Source organism: Lipotes vexillifer, unplaced genomic scaffold (genome assembly GCF_000442215.2).
Source record: "Lipotes vexillifer unplaced genomic scaffold, Lipotes_vexillifer_v1.1 scaffold914, whole genome shotgun sequence".
In the NCBI taxonomy this organism is placed as follows: domain Eukaryota; kingdom Metazoa; phylum Chordata; class Mammalia; order Artiodactyla; family Lipotidae; genus Lipotes; species Lipotes vexillifer.
Window position 1 is genome coordinate 778,089 of NW_006780388.1, and position 13,017 is coordinate 791,105.

At 53.1% G+C, this 13,017-nt stretch overlaps 1 protein-coding gene across 1 annotated transcript in view; it reads left to right on the top strand.

The window, feature by feature from the left end:
• TFAP4 (transcription factor AP-4) overlaps positions 1-6,011 on the top strand; it is a 14,150-nt gene extending 8,139 nt beyond the window's left edge. The window contains exons 2-7 of the mRNA XM_007453478.1: positions 1,653-1,818; positions 1,929-2,027; positions 2,458-2,628; positions 3,232-3,372; positions 4,021-4,176; positions 4,991-6,011. Coding sequence (XP_007453540.1) covers positions 1,653-1,818; positions 1,929-2,027; positions 2,458-2,628; positions 3,232-3,372; positions 4,021-4,176; positions 4,991-5,185 — 928 coding nt within the window. The 3' untranslated portion in view covers positions 5,186-6,011. The remainder of the gene's footprint in view (positions 1-1,652; positions 1,819-1,928; positions 2,028-2,457; positions 2,629-3,231; positions 3,373-4,020; positions 4,177-4,990) is intronic.
• The last annotated feature ends 7,006 nt before the right edge of the window (positions 6,012-13,017 follow it).

Consider the following 13,017-nt stretch of genomic DNA (forward strand, 5'->3'; position numbering starts at 1 on the left):
CCCACCCCACCCCCCCTGCAAAGGGGTAGGCAAGCCACTGCGTATCAGGTCTCTGACCTGCATCCTCCCCTTTTCACCATCACCCCCACTGTAGGGGCAGGGAAACTGACAGAAGGGAGGTGCCCCTGGCCCAGAAGTGGGGGAGCCAGATGCCCGGCTGTCTGACCCTAAAATTGTGTCCCTCCCACTCTGAGCCCTAAGTCTCATTTGTAAATAGGGGTCGTCGTCCACCTTTCCAGTGCTGTGAGGGAACTGTATCTTGGGGAGGGTCCCAGGGAGATGCTGGGGGTGCTGGTGGAGGACAGGGCTTCAGACACCCAGCAGCAGCTGATGTGGAGCCTGCTCCCAGCCCACCCCCAGCTGACCACCCTCTCTGTGGGGAGAGGAGGCAGAGACCCAGGAGGGGGCAAGAGCTAGTTTAGGGTCCCTCAGGGAGCTGAGGGGGGACAGGTGGGGCAGGCTGGGGGGCCAGCAAGGCCTTGGTTGTATCTAGCTGTTACAGATGTGCTCCTCTCCTAGGTTTCCAAGCAAACTCCTTTTTGCCTAGGGATGGGCATGGGGGCCTGGGCACCTACCTCTTTGAGCCCAGGCTCCCCCACCAATGGAACAAGGCTGCCCAGAATCCTTTCCCCATTCTCCTAGACCCAGAGGTGTGAGCTCTCTTGGCCCAGGCCTGGACCAGGTCACCCCAGGAGGGCCCCTCAGGAAGAGCCAGGGCTGTGGCTTTGGGTGGGGCCGATGGCCTCTTCTGGGAGCCCAGCATCTGGAAGCCATCAGTCCAGGGGCGGGGGAGTTGCAGGAGGGGGCCTGGAAGGGGAGCATGCCTCCTCCAGGCCACACACAGGCCCACCTCTCGGGAGCAGTGGCGTTGGGCCCACAGGCCTTGCTGCCGTCTTTGCCTCCTGCCAATGCCTCTCGGCTGGCAGCCTCGCCCCTACCGCTTGCTGCCTTCTCTCTCACCCCACTGGCTGCCGTTCCTGCAAGATGCAATCACATAATATGCAATAACATCGCCTACTGCGTGCTGGGAGCCTCGATTCTCTGGCACAGGGTGGGCTTGCCTTTTGGGATGGGTGGGCTTCAGGGAGAACTGTCCCCAGGGGAGGTTGGCCGGGTCCTCTTCCTGGAGTGAGTGGTACCTATCTTGTCTTTGAAACCTTAGCTCAGGGTCTGGGTCCAGGCTGGGGGCTTACATAGTAGCTTGTGGCTGTGGGGGTGGGAAGGGAGGAGGGACATCTCCTTCAGTCCTCAAGCCTGCGACCTTGAAGGAGGGGGTCTAGGTGCATAGCAAGGAGCTTAGAGGTTTCCCAAGAGCAGGTGTCTCTGATTATCATCTGAGGCCACCTGCATCAGAATCACAGGGATTCTTAGCCATGTGGGTTTCTGGGCCCCACTCAGACCTGCTGGCCAGACACTGGGCTCGGGACCTGGGGTCTGCATGCTTATTTTGACACCCAGGCATCCCAGAGCACGCTACTCCATCAGCCCCCGATCTACTGGGGGTGTAAGCATCAGACAGAGCTGGTATCTTCTGTAGTGGGAGGGATGCCTGTTACACTTGGCCCCTCTGGAGATGAATTGTAAAGACAGGGGCCACTGGGGGCAGGGCATGGAGGGCGCCCAGCCTGAGCCTGTCCCTGTCCTCCCCGCAGCCTTGCCAACATTCCATTAACCCCTGAGACTCAGCGGGACCAGGAGCGGCGGATTCGGCGGGAAATTGCTAACAGCAACGAGCGGAGGCGCATGCAGAGCATCAACGCGGGGTTCCAGTCCCTCAAGACCCTCATCCCCCACACAGATGGAGAGAAGCTCAGCAAGGTGGGCAAGTGCCAGGAGGACTTCCTGGAGGAGGTGATGGGCTGGAGCAGGGAGATTCGGAAAACACTGTCAGCCAGGGTCCCTGATTTGTCTGTCCCTCCTGCCCTCAGGCAGCCATTCTCCAGCAAACGGCCGAATACATCTTCTCCCTGGAGCAGGAGAAGACCAGGCTTCTGCAGCAGAACACACAGCTCAAGCGCTTTATCCAGGTAGTGCCCTGCCCTCCTCCTGGCTCCTTCTCACTGATATGGGCGTGTCCGGGCCCAACCACTGGCTTGGGACTGTGATGTGGCTGTGGGTCCCTTCTTCCCCACTGAACTGCCTACTTCTGGCACTTGCGTTCCTGCCCAGGCCCTGATTTAGCCACGGTCAAGTGCAGTGGAGTGGGCTCTGGAAGGAACTGGGTGACTTTTGGGGAAGGAAGTGCATTCTGCCTCCTTTCCCAGCCTTGGCTGTCTGGTGGATTTGCACACTGGGGCTCCCCAGTGCCGGTGCACCTGGGTTTGACAGCTTTGGGGGGCTGTGATGGAGCTCCCCACCCCCACTCCCGGTGGGGGTGGTGGTGGTGGTGGTGGTGGTGGTGGTGGTGGTGGTGTATGCAGTGTCACAGCACACTCACCGACCCCTTGGGGTCCTCAGGAGCTGAGCGGCTCATCCCCCAAGCGGCGGCGGGCAGAGGACAAGGACGAGGGCATCGGCTCGCCAGACATCTGGGAGGACGAGAAGGCGGAGGACCTGCGGCGGGAGATGATTGAGCTGCGGCAGCAGCTGGACAAGGAGCGCTCGGTGCGCATGATGCTGGAGGAGCAGGTGAGGCAGGTGGGCGGGCAGGTGGGGGATGCTGCCCAGCTCTCTTCCTTTTCTCCTGTTATTTACGGGAGCTCTTGCTTTGTGCCAGGCCTAGGAGAGGGGTGTCCAGTGGGGAGCAAACCAGACAGGTCCCAGTCCTTGGGGGTCACCATCTGCCTGGGGAGAGATGAGTCAATGGCTCTCACATCGTAATCATGCAGCTGTGATAAAGGCCACACTGGATGGGTGGGCATCAGGAGGGGGACCTGAGCTGGTTCCAGATGGGCCGCCCCATAGCTTCTCTGTGGAAGTGACCTGAGCCGAGGGTGGGAGGGCGAGTCTCACCGCTGACCAGGCAGAGAGGGGAGAAGGGTGCTCCAGGCAGAGAGAACAGCATGGGCAAAGGCCTGGGGCTGGAGGCAGGCAGGGAGGGAGCATGGCATGAGGGGGGCTGCACGGGAGGGGAGCAGAGTCAGGGCGGGCCTGGATGGCTACGGTCAGGACTTTGGTCTCTACCCCGAGGGTGGCAGGGAGGCTGACCTCAGCAGTCTGTGGGCCCCGAGCTGGGGGAGGCACCAGGGTGTGGCCTGGGTCCTACCCTTGAGCCTGCCGTTCCACCCCCAGGTGCGCTCACTGGAGGCCCACATGTACCCGGAAAAGCTCAAGGTGATCGCACAGCAGGTGCAGCTGCAACAGCAGCAGGAGCAGGTGCGGCTGCTGCACCAGGAGAAGCTGGAGCGGGAACAGCAGCACCTGCGGACCCAGGTGAGCAGGAGGTGCCTGGAGGGGCAGTTTGGGCCTGGGCCTGGGCCTGGGCCAGGGCTCTCAGACTCAATGTTGGTGCCTCTGGGTGTCTAGCAGGGTGGACCCCGGGCCTAAATCATGGTAATGCAGATGTTCCTGGCTTCCAGGTGTCTTGCATACATTATTCCATTGAATCCTTGTCGTAGCCCTTTGAGGCCTGAGCTGTTATTACTCCTGTTTACTGATAAGGAACTGGAGGCACAGAAAAGTTCAGTAACACACCCAGTATCCTCAGCAGTTCGGGGCAAGGATTTGGACCCTGGCCATCTAAATTCAGTCTGAACTCCCGACCACCACTGTATTTGTTAGATGTGAAGTGCTGGCTTGGCTCTGGAGAGGGAAGGGCCATGCAGTCTTAGACAGCCTAAAGCCCCTCTCCAGGCCGCCTTTTCTTCATTCTTAAAATAAGAGGGGTGGGAGGGGTCACAAACTGGACAGCCCCCAGCGAGTGAAGGAGGCCGATGGGCTGGGGTGATCGGTGGAGGCTCTCCAGGAAGTGGGCAGAGGGAGATGGTTTTGGAGGGCCGTCCCACACCCTCTGGGGCGGACAGAAGGGAAGGGGCAGCTCCCAGAACCTTCGTAGAAAGACTGAGGGCCTCTGTCTTGCAGCTTCTGCCCACTCCAGCCCCTACCCACCATCCCACGGTGATCGTGCCGGCGCCAGCGCCCCCTCCCTCCCACCACATCAATGTCGTCACCATGGGCCCCTCCTCGGTCATCAACTCTGTTTCAACATCCCGGCAAAATCTGGACACCATTGTGCAGGTACCTGGCTTGGGGAGGGGGCAACGCATGGGGGGTCGTCCTCTGGGAATGGGCCCTTTGTGGGGAGATAAGAAAGTGGGCGACTGGAGGGGATTGAGACAGAGCTTTAGCTTTGTGGGGAGGAAGTCTGGAAGCCAGATGGGTCTCCATCTCTGCATCTGGGGTGAGGGGCAGAGAGGGGGGACTGGATGGCCCGGAAGACCCCATTCCTTCTCTCCACGTGGCATTTGCTGAGGGGGGTCCTTTGTTCCTGGAGCCCCTGCTTTCAGAGTTCCTGCATCCAGCTCTTGGGTTGGTCCAGGACCTGGGATGGGGGTGGAGGTGGCAGTGACCGGTTGGGTGACAGTGAAGCCTGGCTTCACTGTCAGCTCTGAAGGTCGAACCTGAAGTCACTATTGTGCCCAGCCTGGGGCAGAGACCTCTTGGGAGGCCCAACAACATTGCAAAGAAACAATTAACCCAAAACGCCCAAACAGAAAAAAGGCCATCAACCCCTGGAACTTGAGTTGCATGTAAACCCGACAAATTGAATAATAAAATTTATAACAGAGACCTTCCATAAGCCAACAGGCAGGCTTTGAAATATATAAGTGAGCGTAAGAAGCTTGTGACTTCACGCAGCTGGGCACTGTCTCCCCTCCAAGTCTTTTTCAGCTCAGCAGAGGGCTTCTGAAGTTTGTTTCTCCTGACTCTGGCAGGCTGCCCCTGCTTTGCCAGGCTTGCTTCTGGACCTTTCTTGGTGGGGGAGGGGGTGGTGGGGGAGATGGTGGCTGTCCACATGGCCCCGCCATCCTCATGGCAGCCTCTCCGCCAGGCGATCCAGCACATCGAGGGCACCCAGGAAAGGCAGGAGCAGGAGGAGGAGCAGCGTCGAGCCGTCATCGTGAAGCCGGTCCGCAACTGCCCCGAGGCCCACGCCTCCGATACCGCCTCCGATTCGGAGGCCTCGGACAGCGACGCCATGGACCAGAGCCGGGAGGAGCCAGTGGGGAACGGGGGTCTTCCCTGACCACCCCCCAGCCCTCCTCTCCCTTCTGGGGGCTGGAGGGGGCGGGGCAGCAACTGGGAGACATGAGGGTGAACGAGTGAGGAATTTTTACAAAATTACGGCATCATTTGGGTCTCTTTTATGACCTCTTTTTCAATACTGTAAATCGACCTTTGAGTGAAGCCACCCAACCCGAGGTCCGGGCGGCTGGGGCGGCAGGAGCGCGTGGCAGCACCGGGACACCTGGGGCTGGGCCTCGGCCCCGGAGGCTGGGGAAGCGGACACGGAGGTGCCTGGCCTCTCTCGCCAAAAAGCATTTTTTCATTGAAACATGTTTTTAAGAACAGGGAAAATCAAACAAAACCCCAAGGTATTTCTGCCCTCCCCAGAGCCAGCCCTATGACCGTCAGTTTTTAATTCCCCCTTCCCTCCTCTTTTTGGTGTTCTTTCTCCTTTAAGCACTTACATGGGTTGGGGGTCTGGCTGGGTCGGGGCTCTCGGGGTCCGGGGGTCTCCGTTGCTTCTCGGTTGGGGTTTGCTGCTGCCCTTCTTCCCGCCCCTCCCTGTCTCAGCACTAGGAATCGCCACTCTCCACCACTGTCCGGCCCCCACCTCTCCCTCCAGGTTTCCCATCTTCCACCCCAAAAAAGTCTTTGTCTTTCTCTTTTTGTTTTGTTTGTTGTTGGTTCTTTTTTGGTTTTAGTTTTTTGTTTTGTTTTTGTTTTTTACAATTTTGAGGTCTTTGTGTTCAAGGAGAAGCTATTATATTTTGTTAAGAAAGTGGGGGGAAAAAACCAAGAGGCCACTGTGCCTTTATAAAGAAACAAAATAAAGTTTGTACTTTGTTTTTTAGATTCTGTGTCTCCTGGATGTGTGCTGTCATGAGGAGCTGGCAAAGGCTTCCTGGGGTAGCATAGGGGGTGTTCTCTGGGCCCACTGGAGGGGATTGGATGTGGGTGAGTGTGATGACTCCCCGAACTTATGTGTGGTGTTATGATGAGAAATTGGCATCCTTAGATTCCCTGGGTTTACTCTGGGATTCAGCAAAGATGGGAGATGGTGTTGGGGCTGAGGTGAGTGGCTCCCAACTCCTCCTTGGTAGGAGGCAAGGAGAGAATGAACAACCAAGCCATAGGTTCCTGTCTCCTAGAGAAAGGACACAAGATGCTCAGTGGTCCTGATTGATCCCTAGGCTTTGCAACTTCCTCACCTTGTGTAACCTCTTGGAGCTTCAGTATCCTCATCTACAGAAGAGAAGTGAGCACTCCCTTATGGTGTGGTGTTTAAGAGCTCAGGTCCTGGGGTTGGTCTGCTGGTGATCAGATCACCTTGGGCAAACCACTTGACCTTTGAGACTCAGTTTTCTCTTCTGAAAGTTGAGAATCATAATGGCACAAGGACATTACATCTTAATTGGCAAGGGGGTGGTTCTTGAAATTCCTTAATCCTCCATGACCAGAGATTGCTTTATAATGTGTCCCTCTTGACCTGCTTTTCCTCAGGTACGTGACAGGTACGTGGGGACTGAGGCCAGAGAGGAAGAATAGCTGATTCACATCTCACCCCACAATGAATGCCTCCAGACAGGAATTTGTTGAATAGAAAGGCAGGCAGGAGCCTGCATTTTTTTTTTTTTTTTAGAACTTTTAATACTTTCTTTTTAGTGAAATTCACATAACTTAAAATTAAGCATTTAGAAGGGAACAATTCAGTGGCATTTACTACATTACTATGCTGTGCAACCATCACCTCTATCTCATTCCCAAACATTTCTCACTCCAAAATGAACCTCTTACCCATTAATCAGTCTCTCCCCATTCCTCCCTTCTCTGAGCCCTTGATAACCACAATCTACTTTTTGTTTTTTAGTGTTTAAAGAAATTAAAGTGTAATTTAACTTCGGTAAAAATTCACTTTTTAGTTTTTGCTTGTGGGAGTTTTGACAAATGTGTAACCATCACCATAATCAAGATATAGTTTCTTCATCCTTGCGTTCCCCTATGTCCCTTTGTGGTCCACCCAGCCCCTGGCAACCACCGACCAATCTATTCCTATGGTTCCTATAGTTTTGCCTTTTTCAAAATGTCATATACTATAAATATATTCATTTACAGTATATGACATTACATATTTAGCTTGAGTCTGGCTTCTTTCACTTAGCATTGTTACTGTAGTTTTTTCTTTTGGGATATATTTAGATATATTTACATAAATTAAATGCGTGTTTGAGGGAACCGTCTTCGCTAGGATATGGGCGGGGACGCCCCTTCCCAAGGCCAGCAGAGCGACCCCTTTTGGCCAGGTGCAAGGCGCGTCCGACGGGTTCCAGGCAGTTCCTGAGAGGGTCAATAGAGGGCGCTATAGAACCAAGACGTCTGGCCCAGCAAGGCGGAGGCTCCGCCTCCTTCCGCTGTCTGTGGAACTACGTAGTTCCTATAGGCCAGAGGCGCGGCTCAGGGGCGGGGCCAGGGGAATACCCCAAGCCCAGACCTGTCGTGGCGCGCCCAGCGGCCGTAGGCGGTCTCACCAGCAGGCTGCGGGAATCAGGGGCGCGGCCTCCGTCCCGCCTCTTCCCGGACTCGCTCCGCCCCGCCCCTCGGTGCGCATGCTCCTTGGTGCCTCAGGCCATCTCGCGCGCTCCCGATTGCAAGCTCCTCTGGCCCAGGCTCGGCCCCGCCCCGCGCGCTCTCACGCACGCTCCGCACGCAAACGCCGCGATCCCGCGGTTCCTGCGTGTCCTCCGCGTGGAGGCGCTCGCCGGCTTTCCCTTGCGCCCGCGGGCTCGGAGGACGCGGCCACCGCCTGCGCTGCCCGACGGAAGTCCGGCACGCTGCACACGTGACTTACGACGGTCTAGAGGTAGCGGTCAGAAGGGAACAAGAGACGTTAATTTTAATAGCACGTTTCCTTTTAACCCACGGTGTCTGAAACGTTGCCATTTCCGCACAGGTGATGAATGCAAGAAACTACCCACGAAGTATCTCATTCTTTTCTTCCTGCCGAGTCCGGGAGCCCTGTGTGGATCTTGCCCTGGCTACACCTCCGTGGGTGCGGCCGCGGGTCCGGGCGTCGGGGGCAAGTGGGAGCCAGGCTAGGGGGTCGGAAAGGGCCCGGTGTCCTGCGGGCAGTGCGGACACTGGCCTGGGAGGAGGAAGAAGTGGAGACGATGTGGGAACCAGATCGTAGAGGACTTCCAAGCCACGCTAAGAAGCTTGGAGTTTATTTTTTGTGATGGGAAGGGGTCTAGGAGAGACACGATCAATGCAAAGTTCAACAAAACTTGTCTTAAAAACCTTTTTATTGAAGTACCGTATAAAGTACACTCAGAAGAGGGCTCATAACTGAAGTGTTTAGCTCCGTGAATTTTCACAAACTGAATATACACCCGTGTAGCCGGCACCCCACCAAGCCCTCAAGTGGTTTGCTTCTTAAAACTTAATTTTTGGAAGTATAGTAATGTACAGGGAGGCCCCCTGCACCCTTCACCCCGCCGCTCCCAGTGCTAGCGTCTTGTTTCCCTAATGTATGGTATGGAAACCAGGTGATCGCTGTCAGTGCCCACCACAGGGCTTATTCAGATTATACAGTTTTACATGCTCTCACTTATGTATGTGTGTGTACAGTTGCTCTGTACCATTTTGCAGCAGCAATATTTGAGAATTGGAGTTGCTGTGCAACCTCATCAGCACTTGATATTGTCAGATCATTATATTTTTCAGTTTTTTTTCCAGCAAATTTGGTAGGTGTACAGTGGAATCTCACCACAGTTTTATTTATTTATTTATTTTTGTCCACACAGCCTGGCATGCGGGATCTTAGTTTCCCGACAAGGGATGAAACCTGCACCCTCCGCAGTGAAAGCACAGAGTCCTAACCAGTGGATCATCAGGGAATTCCCCACAGTTTTAATTTCTGTCACTATAGATTAGTTTTGTCAATTTAATTAATTAATTTATTTTTAAATTTTGGTCGTGCCACACAGCTTGCAGGATCTCAGTTCCCTGACCAAGGATTGAACTCCAGGACACAGCAGTGAAAGTGCTGAATCCTAATAACCACTAGACCACCAGGGAGCTCCCTAGTTTTGTTTATTTTAGATCTTCATACAAATCATACAGTATATATACTCTTTTTGTCTGGCTTCTCTTAATATAATTTTTTGAGATTCATGTATGGTTTTGTGTATATTAGCAGTTTGTTCATTTTTATTGCTAAGAATATTGCATTGTATGAACATACCACAAAGTTTGTTTAGCCAGTCACCTAACAATGGACATTTAGGTTGCTTCCACCTTAACGGCTATTATGAATATATTTTAGTAGATGCTGTCCCCCAAACAGATTGTGCTAGGCTATTGATTCTGCCACCAGTGTGGCTGTGGAGGGACATTCTAAGCGTGTGACTCTCTTCGGTGATGGTTTCTTCGGGAGGGAGCTAGGCATTCTTGGTTCCTGGTGGCCTCCCCCACCCTATTTTAAGGTCTTTGTTAGGGATTAAATCTCATGGGAAATGTATGTCTGCTCTGATCTCAAGGATCATTACATTATACCGTGTCCTCTTTGTGAAGATCCTCAAAAGAAATTCCTGTTGAGTCTCAGCAGCAGAAATAATTTCACTTCTCCCGAACAGTTGGCTTGTTCTTATTTTAAGGACACTGAATTGGCAAGTGATCAAGTTACACACATGGGAAGACTTACGTATGTAGCGCTGTTTGCTTTTGTATCAGCCTTACAAATGGCTCCATTTTGTGTGCCTGCCTTTGTGTGGTTTTCATCTCCTGTTGCGTCCAATTCTTGCCTTCTTGGTGTACTTTATGGATATTTGGGAGTCATCTTTATGCTTTCCTGGCACAGGGTGGGTTATGATAAATAAATGCTGCTTGTTGCCCTGATTTCGGGGCATCCCTGTCAGCAGGGCATTCGCACCAGCTCTGTGAGATGTTTGAAGGGTTGTCTAGTGGAAAGGGGTGGGTGGGGAGGGGGCTTCCTGTGACCTTGGCTGCCTTAGCTGTTGGTTAACTGGCCTCAGACAAGTACATAAAGCACATGCAAATCCTCCAGCCGCCTCTTGGAGCTGGCTGGCCACTCTGTCCTTAGCCTGAGACTTTGTAGTCTCTGGCTCTCCCCTATCCCACCCGAGCCCATCCCATGGGCCCTTCTTTATCCGGCTGCCTCTCTGTGCTTTCCTGGATGCTACCATCCTTGTGGCATTTGTCTTTTTCCCTGTCTCTGGAGTTCTGTGTGCCTCCCTTACCCTGCAAGTCCTGCGCTAGGGGTGAGGTTAGTGCCATCCCCTGCCTTGGTCCCCTCTCTCCTCTTGCCCTGCTGAGTTGCAGCTTCTGGTGTTGATTGACGTGAGCGTGTGCTGGGTGAGAGGAGGGGTAGGACTGGGGGCTAGGGGGCAGGTTGGGCCCAGAATCTGGCAGCTGTAGGAAGGAATGAGCTCCCCAAACCAGCTCTTCCCCCACCACACCCCTGGTGTTGAAAAGGAGCTAGGAGTGACAGCTGCAGAGTTTCCTGAATTAGGGGGCCTAGGTCACAGGTTCCTGCTGGTACGGCCTGTCTCCGTGGTAGCCTTAGGATCAAGTTCAAGAGGAAATGGCAAAGTGATTGGAGAAGGCTGCGGTGCTGTACACATTCCAGAGATTCGTTGTCTGCCTCACGTTGCCTCCCCTCCTGTGGGAGATAGAGAGGATGCTCTGAAAATTTGGAAAGAGAATTGATGAAAATCTGTTCCCTTGTAGGGAGGAGGAATTGTCTGGGGTGGACGGGCGCAGAGGGTTAGTGGGGGGCTGCATGTTTGAGATCAGGGGAGAGGCGGTCTCCATTCTCTAGGGGACTCTCGTGGTGCGTGTCCCTGGCTTCCTGCGGGAAGGTGCGGTGGCAGGTGAGGAGGAGATCTGGAGCATTGTGGCTGGTTGTGGGCCTCACCTCGTATTCAAAACAGCAGAGTTAATGCTCTCTGGTAGTGAGTTCCCTGTCACTGGAGGTATTCAAACAGAGGTCTCTGTCAAAGCTATTGTTGGGGGGATTACTGCACTGGGTATGAATTTGGGTCCTTCTAAGTTAGATAGCCTCTAATTCCTGAGGTAAATGGAAAGGTTGTCTCAGTGAGGGCTACTTCAGAAGAAATGAAATCTGCTGACACCTTGATTTTGGACTTAAACAGCCTCCAGAACTATGAGAAAATAAATTTCTGTTGTTTAAGTCCCCAGTCTGTGGTATTTTGTTATGGCAACCCTAGCAAACTAATATACTGTCCTTTTGTGACTTTTGTTTCACTTAGCATAGCATTTTCAAGGTTTATCTATGTTGTAGCATGTATTAGTATTTTTTTTTTAATGGCTGAATAATATCCCATTGTATGGATGGACCACATTCTGTTTATCCATTCATCTACTGATGGACGCCTTGGCTTTTTTTCACCTTTTGGCTGTTGTGAATCATTGCTGGCTGTACAAGGATCTGTTTGAGCTCAAACAGGGCGTGTTTAAATCAAATGCAGTCAACCCTTTAAGCAGTGCTGGGCTCACCCTCCCCGTCTGCCTGGCTTGGGTTCCTGTGGTTTCTCTGACCCTCTCTCTGTCCTGCACCCCCCGCCCCCTGTCACAGCCCTCCACTCTCTTCCCTGCCCTGCTAATTCCTCTCCCCACCCCGCCATGGATGACATTCACTTGATTGATGGGTGAAGCCCCGGGTTTGTGAGTCGGGCAGATCCGGGTTCAGGCCCAGCAGCTCCGTTCTGAGTTGGTGACGTTGAACAAGTCCCTTCAGCCCTGAGCCTCGGGCTCCACTGTGAGGTGGTGACGTCCACCTCTCGTCCCTTGAAGCCCCTGGTGGGGCGGGCGCCTCCTTGGCTTGGATGTCCTTTTCTCTCCCGTGACTGAGTGCTGCCTCCTCCCTCACGGGGAGCCCCCTAGCCGTGAACATGGGTTGGAAGACTCAGTGTTGGTGTGTCGGTCAGGGTCTCCCGAGAAACAGCCAAGGGGATATGTGTTTACGGAGGGAGGTTGTGGGGACCGGAAAGTCGGAAATGCACGGCGGAGGCGGCAGCTGGAGAGTCAGGCGAGTCCACGAGTCCAAGTTGCTGTCTAGTCCGAATGCAGAACTCCTTCCCCCTCGGGGGACCTCAGTCTTTTCTCTTAAGGCCTTCAACTGACTGGGTGAGGCCCACCCACATTAGGGAAGGTGGTCTGCTTGAGTCAGAGGCTGTGGATTTAAATGTTAAGCACGTCTGAAAAACACCCGCACAGCAGCACCAAGACTGATGTTTGACCACACAGCTGGGCGACATGGCCTTGTCAGTTTGACACATGAAGTTAACCATTGCAATCGATAACTCATCAGTTCTCTTCAAACTGATCTATAGATTCATCCTAATCCAATTAAACTCCAAGAAGGCTTTTAAAAAAACAATTGACAGGATGATTCCAAAATTCATGTGGAAGTGCATGAAAGGGATGAGAATAGTCAAAACAACTGTAAAAAAGAAGATCAAAGTTGGAGGCTTCACACTACCTGTTTTCAAGATTTATTAGGAAGCCATGGTGATCAAGATAGTGAGGTATTAGTGAGGGGATAGACACATAGATCAATGGAACAGAATGTAGTCCAGAAATAGATTCACACATATATGGTCAATTGATTTTTAAAAAAAGATGCAAAGGCAATTCAGTGGCCATTTTAACAAATGGCCAGTTGTGCTGGAACAACTGGACATCCATTTGTAAAAATCTAAATTTTGCTCCACATCTTGCAACATATTAAAAAAAATAGCAGAAAATGGATTATAGGTCTAAATGTAAAACCTGAAACTATTACATTTCTAGAAGAAAACAGGAAAAAAATCTTTG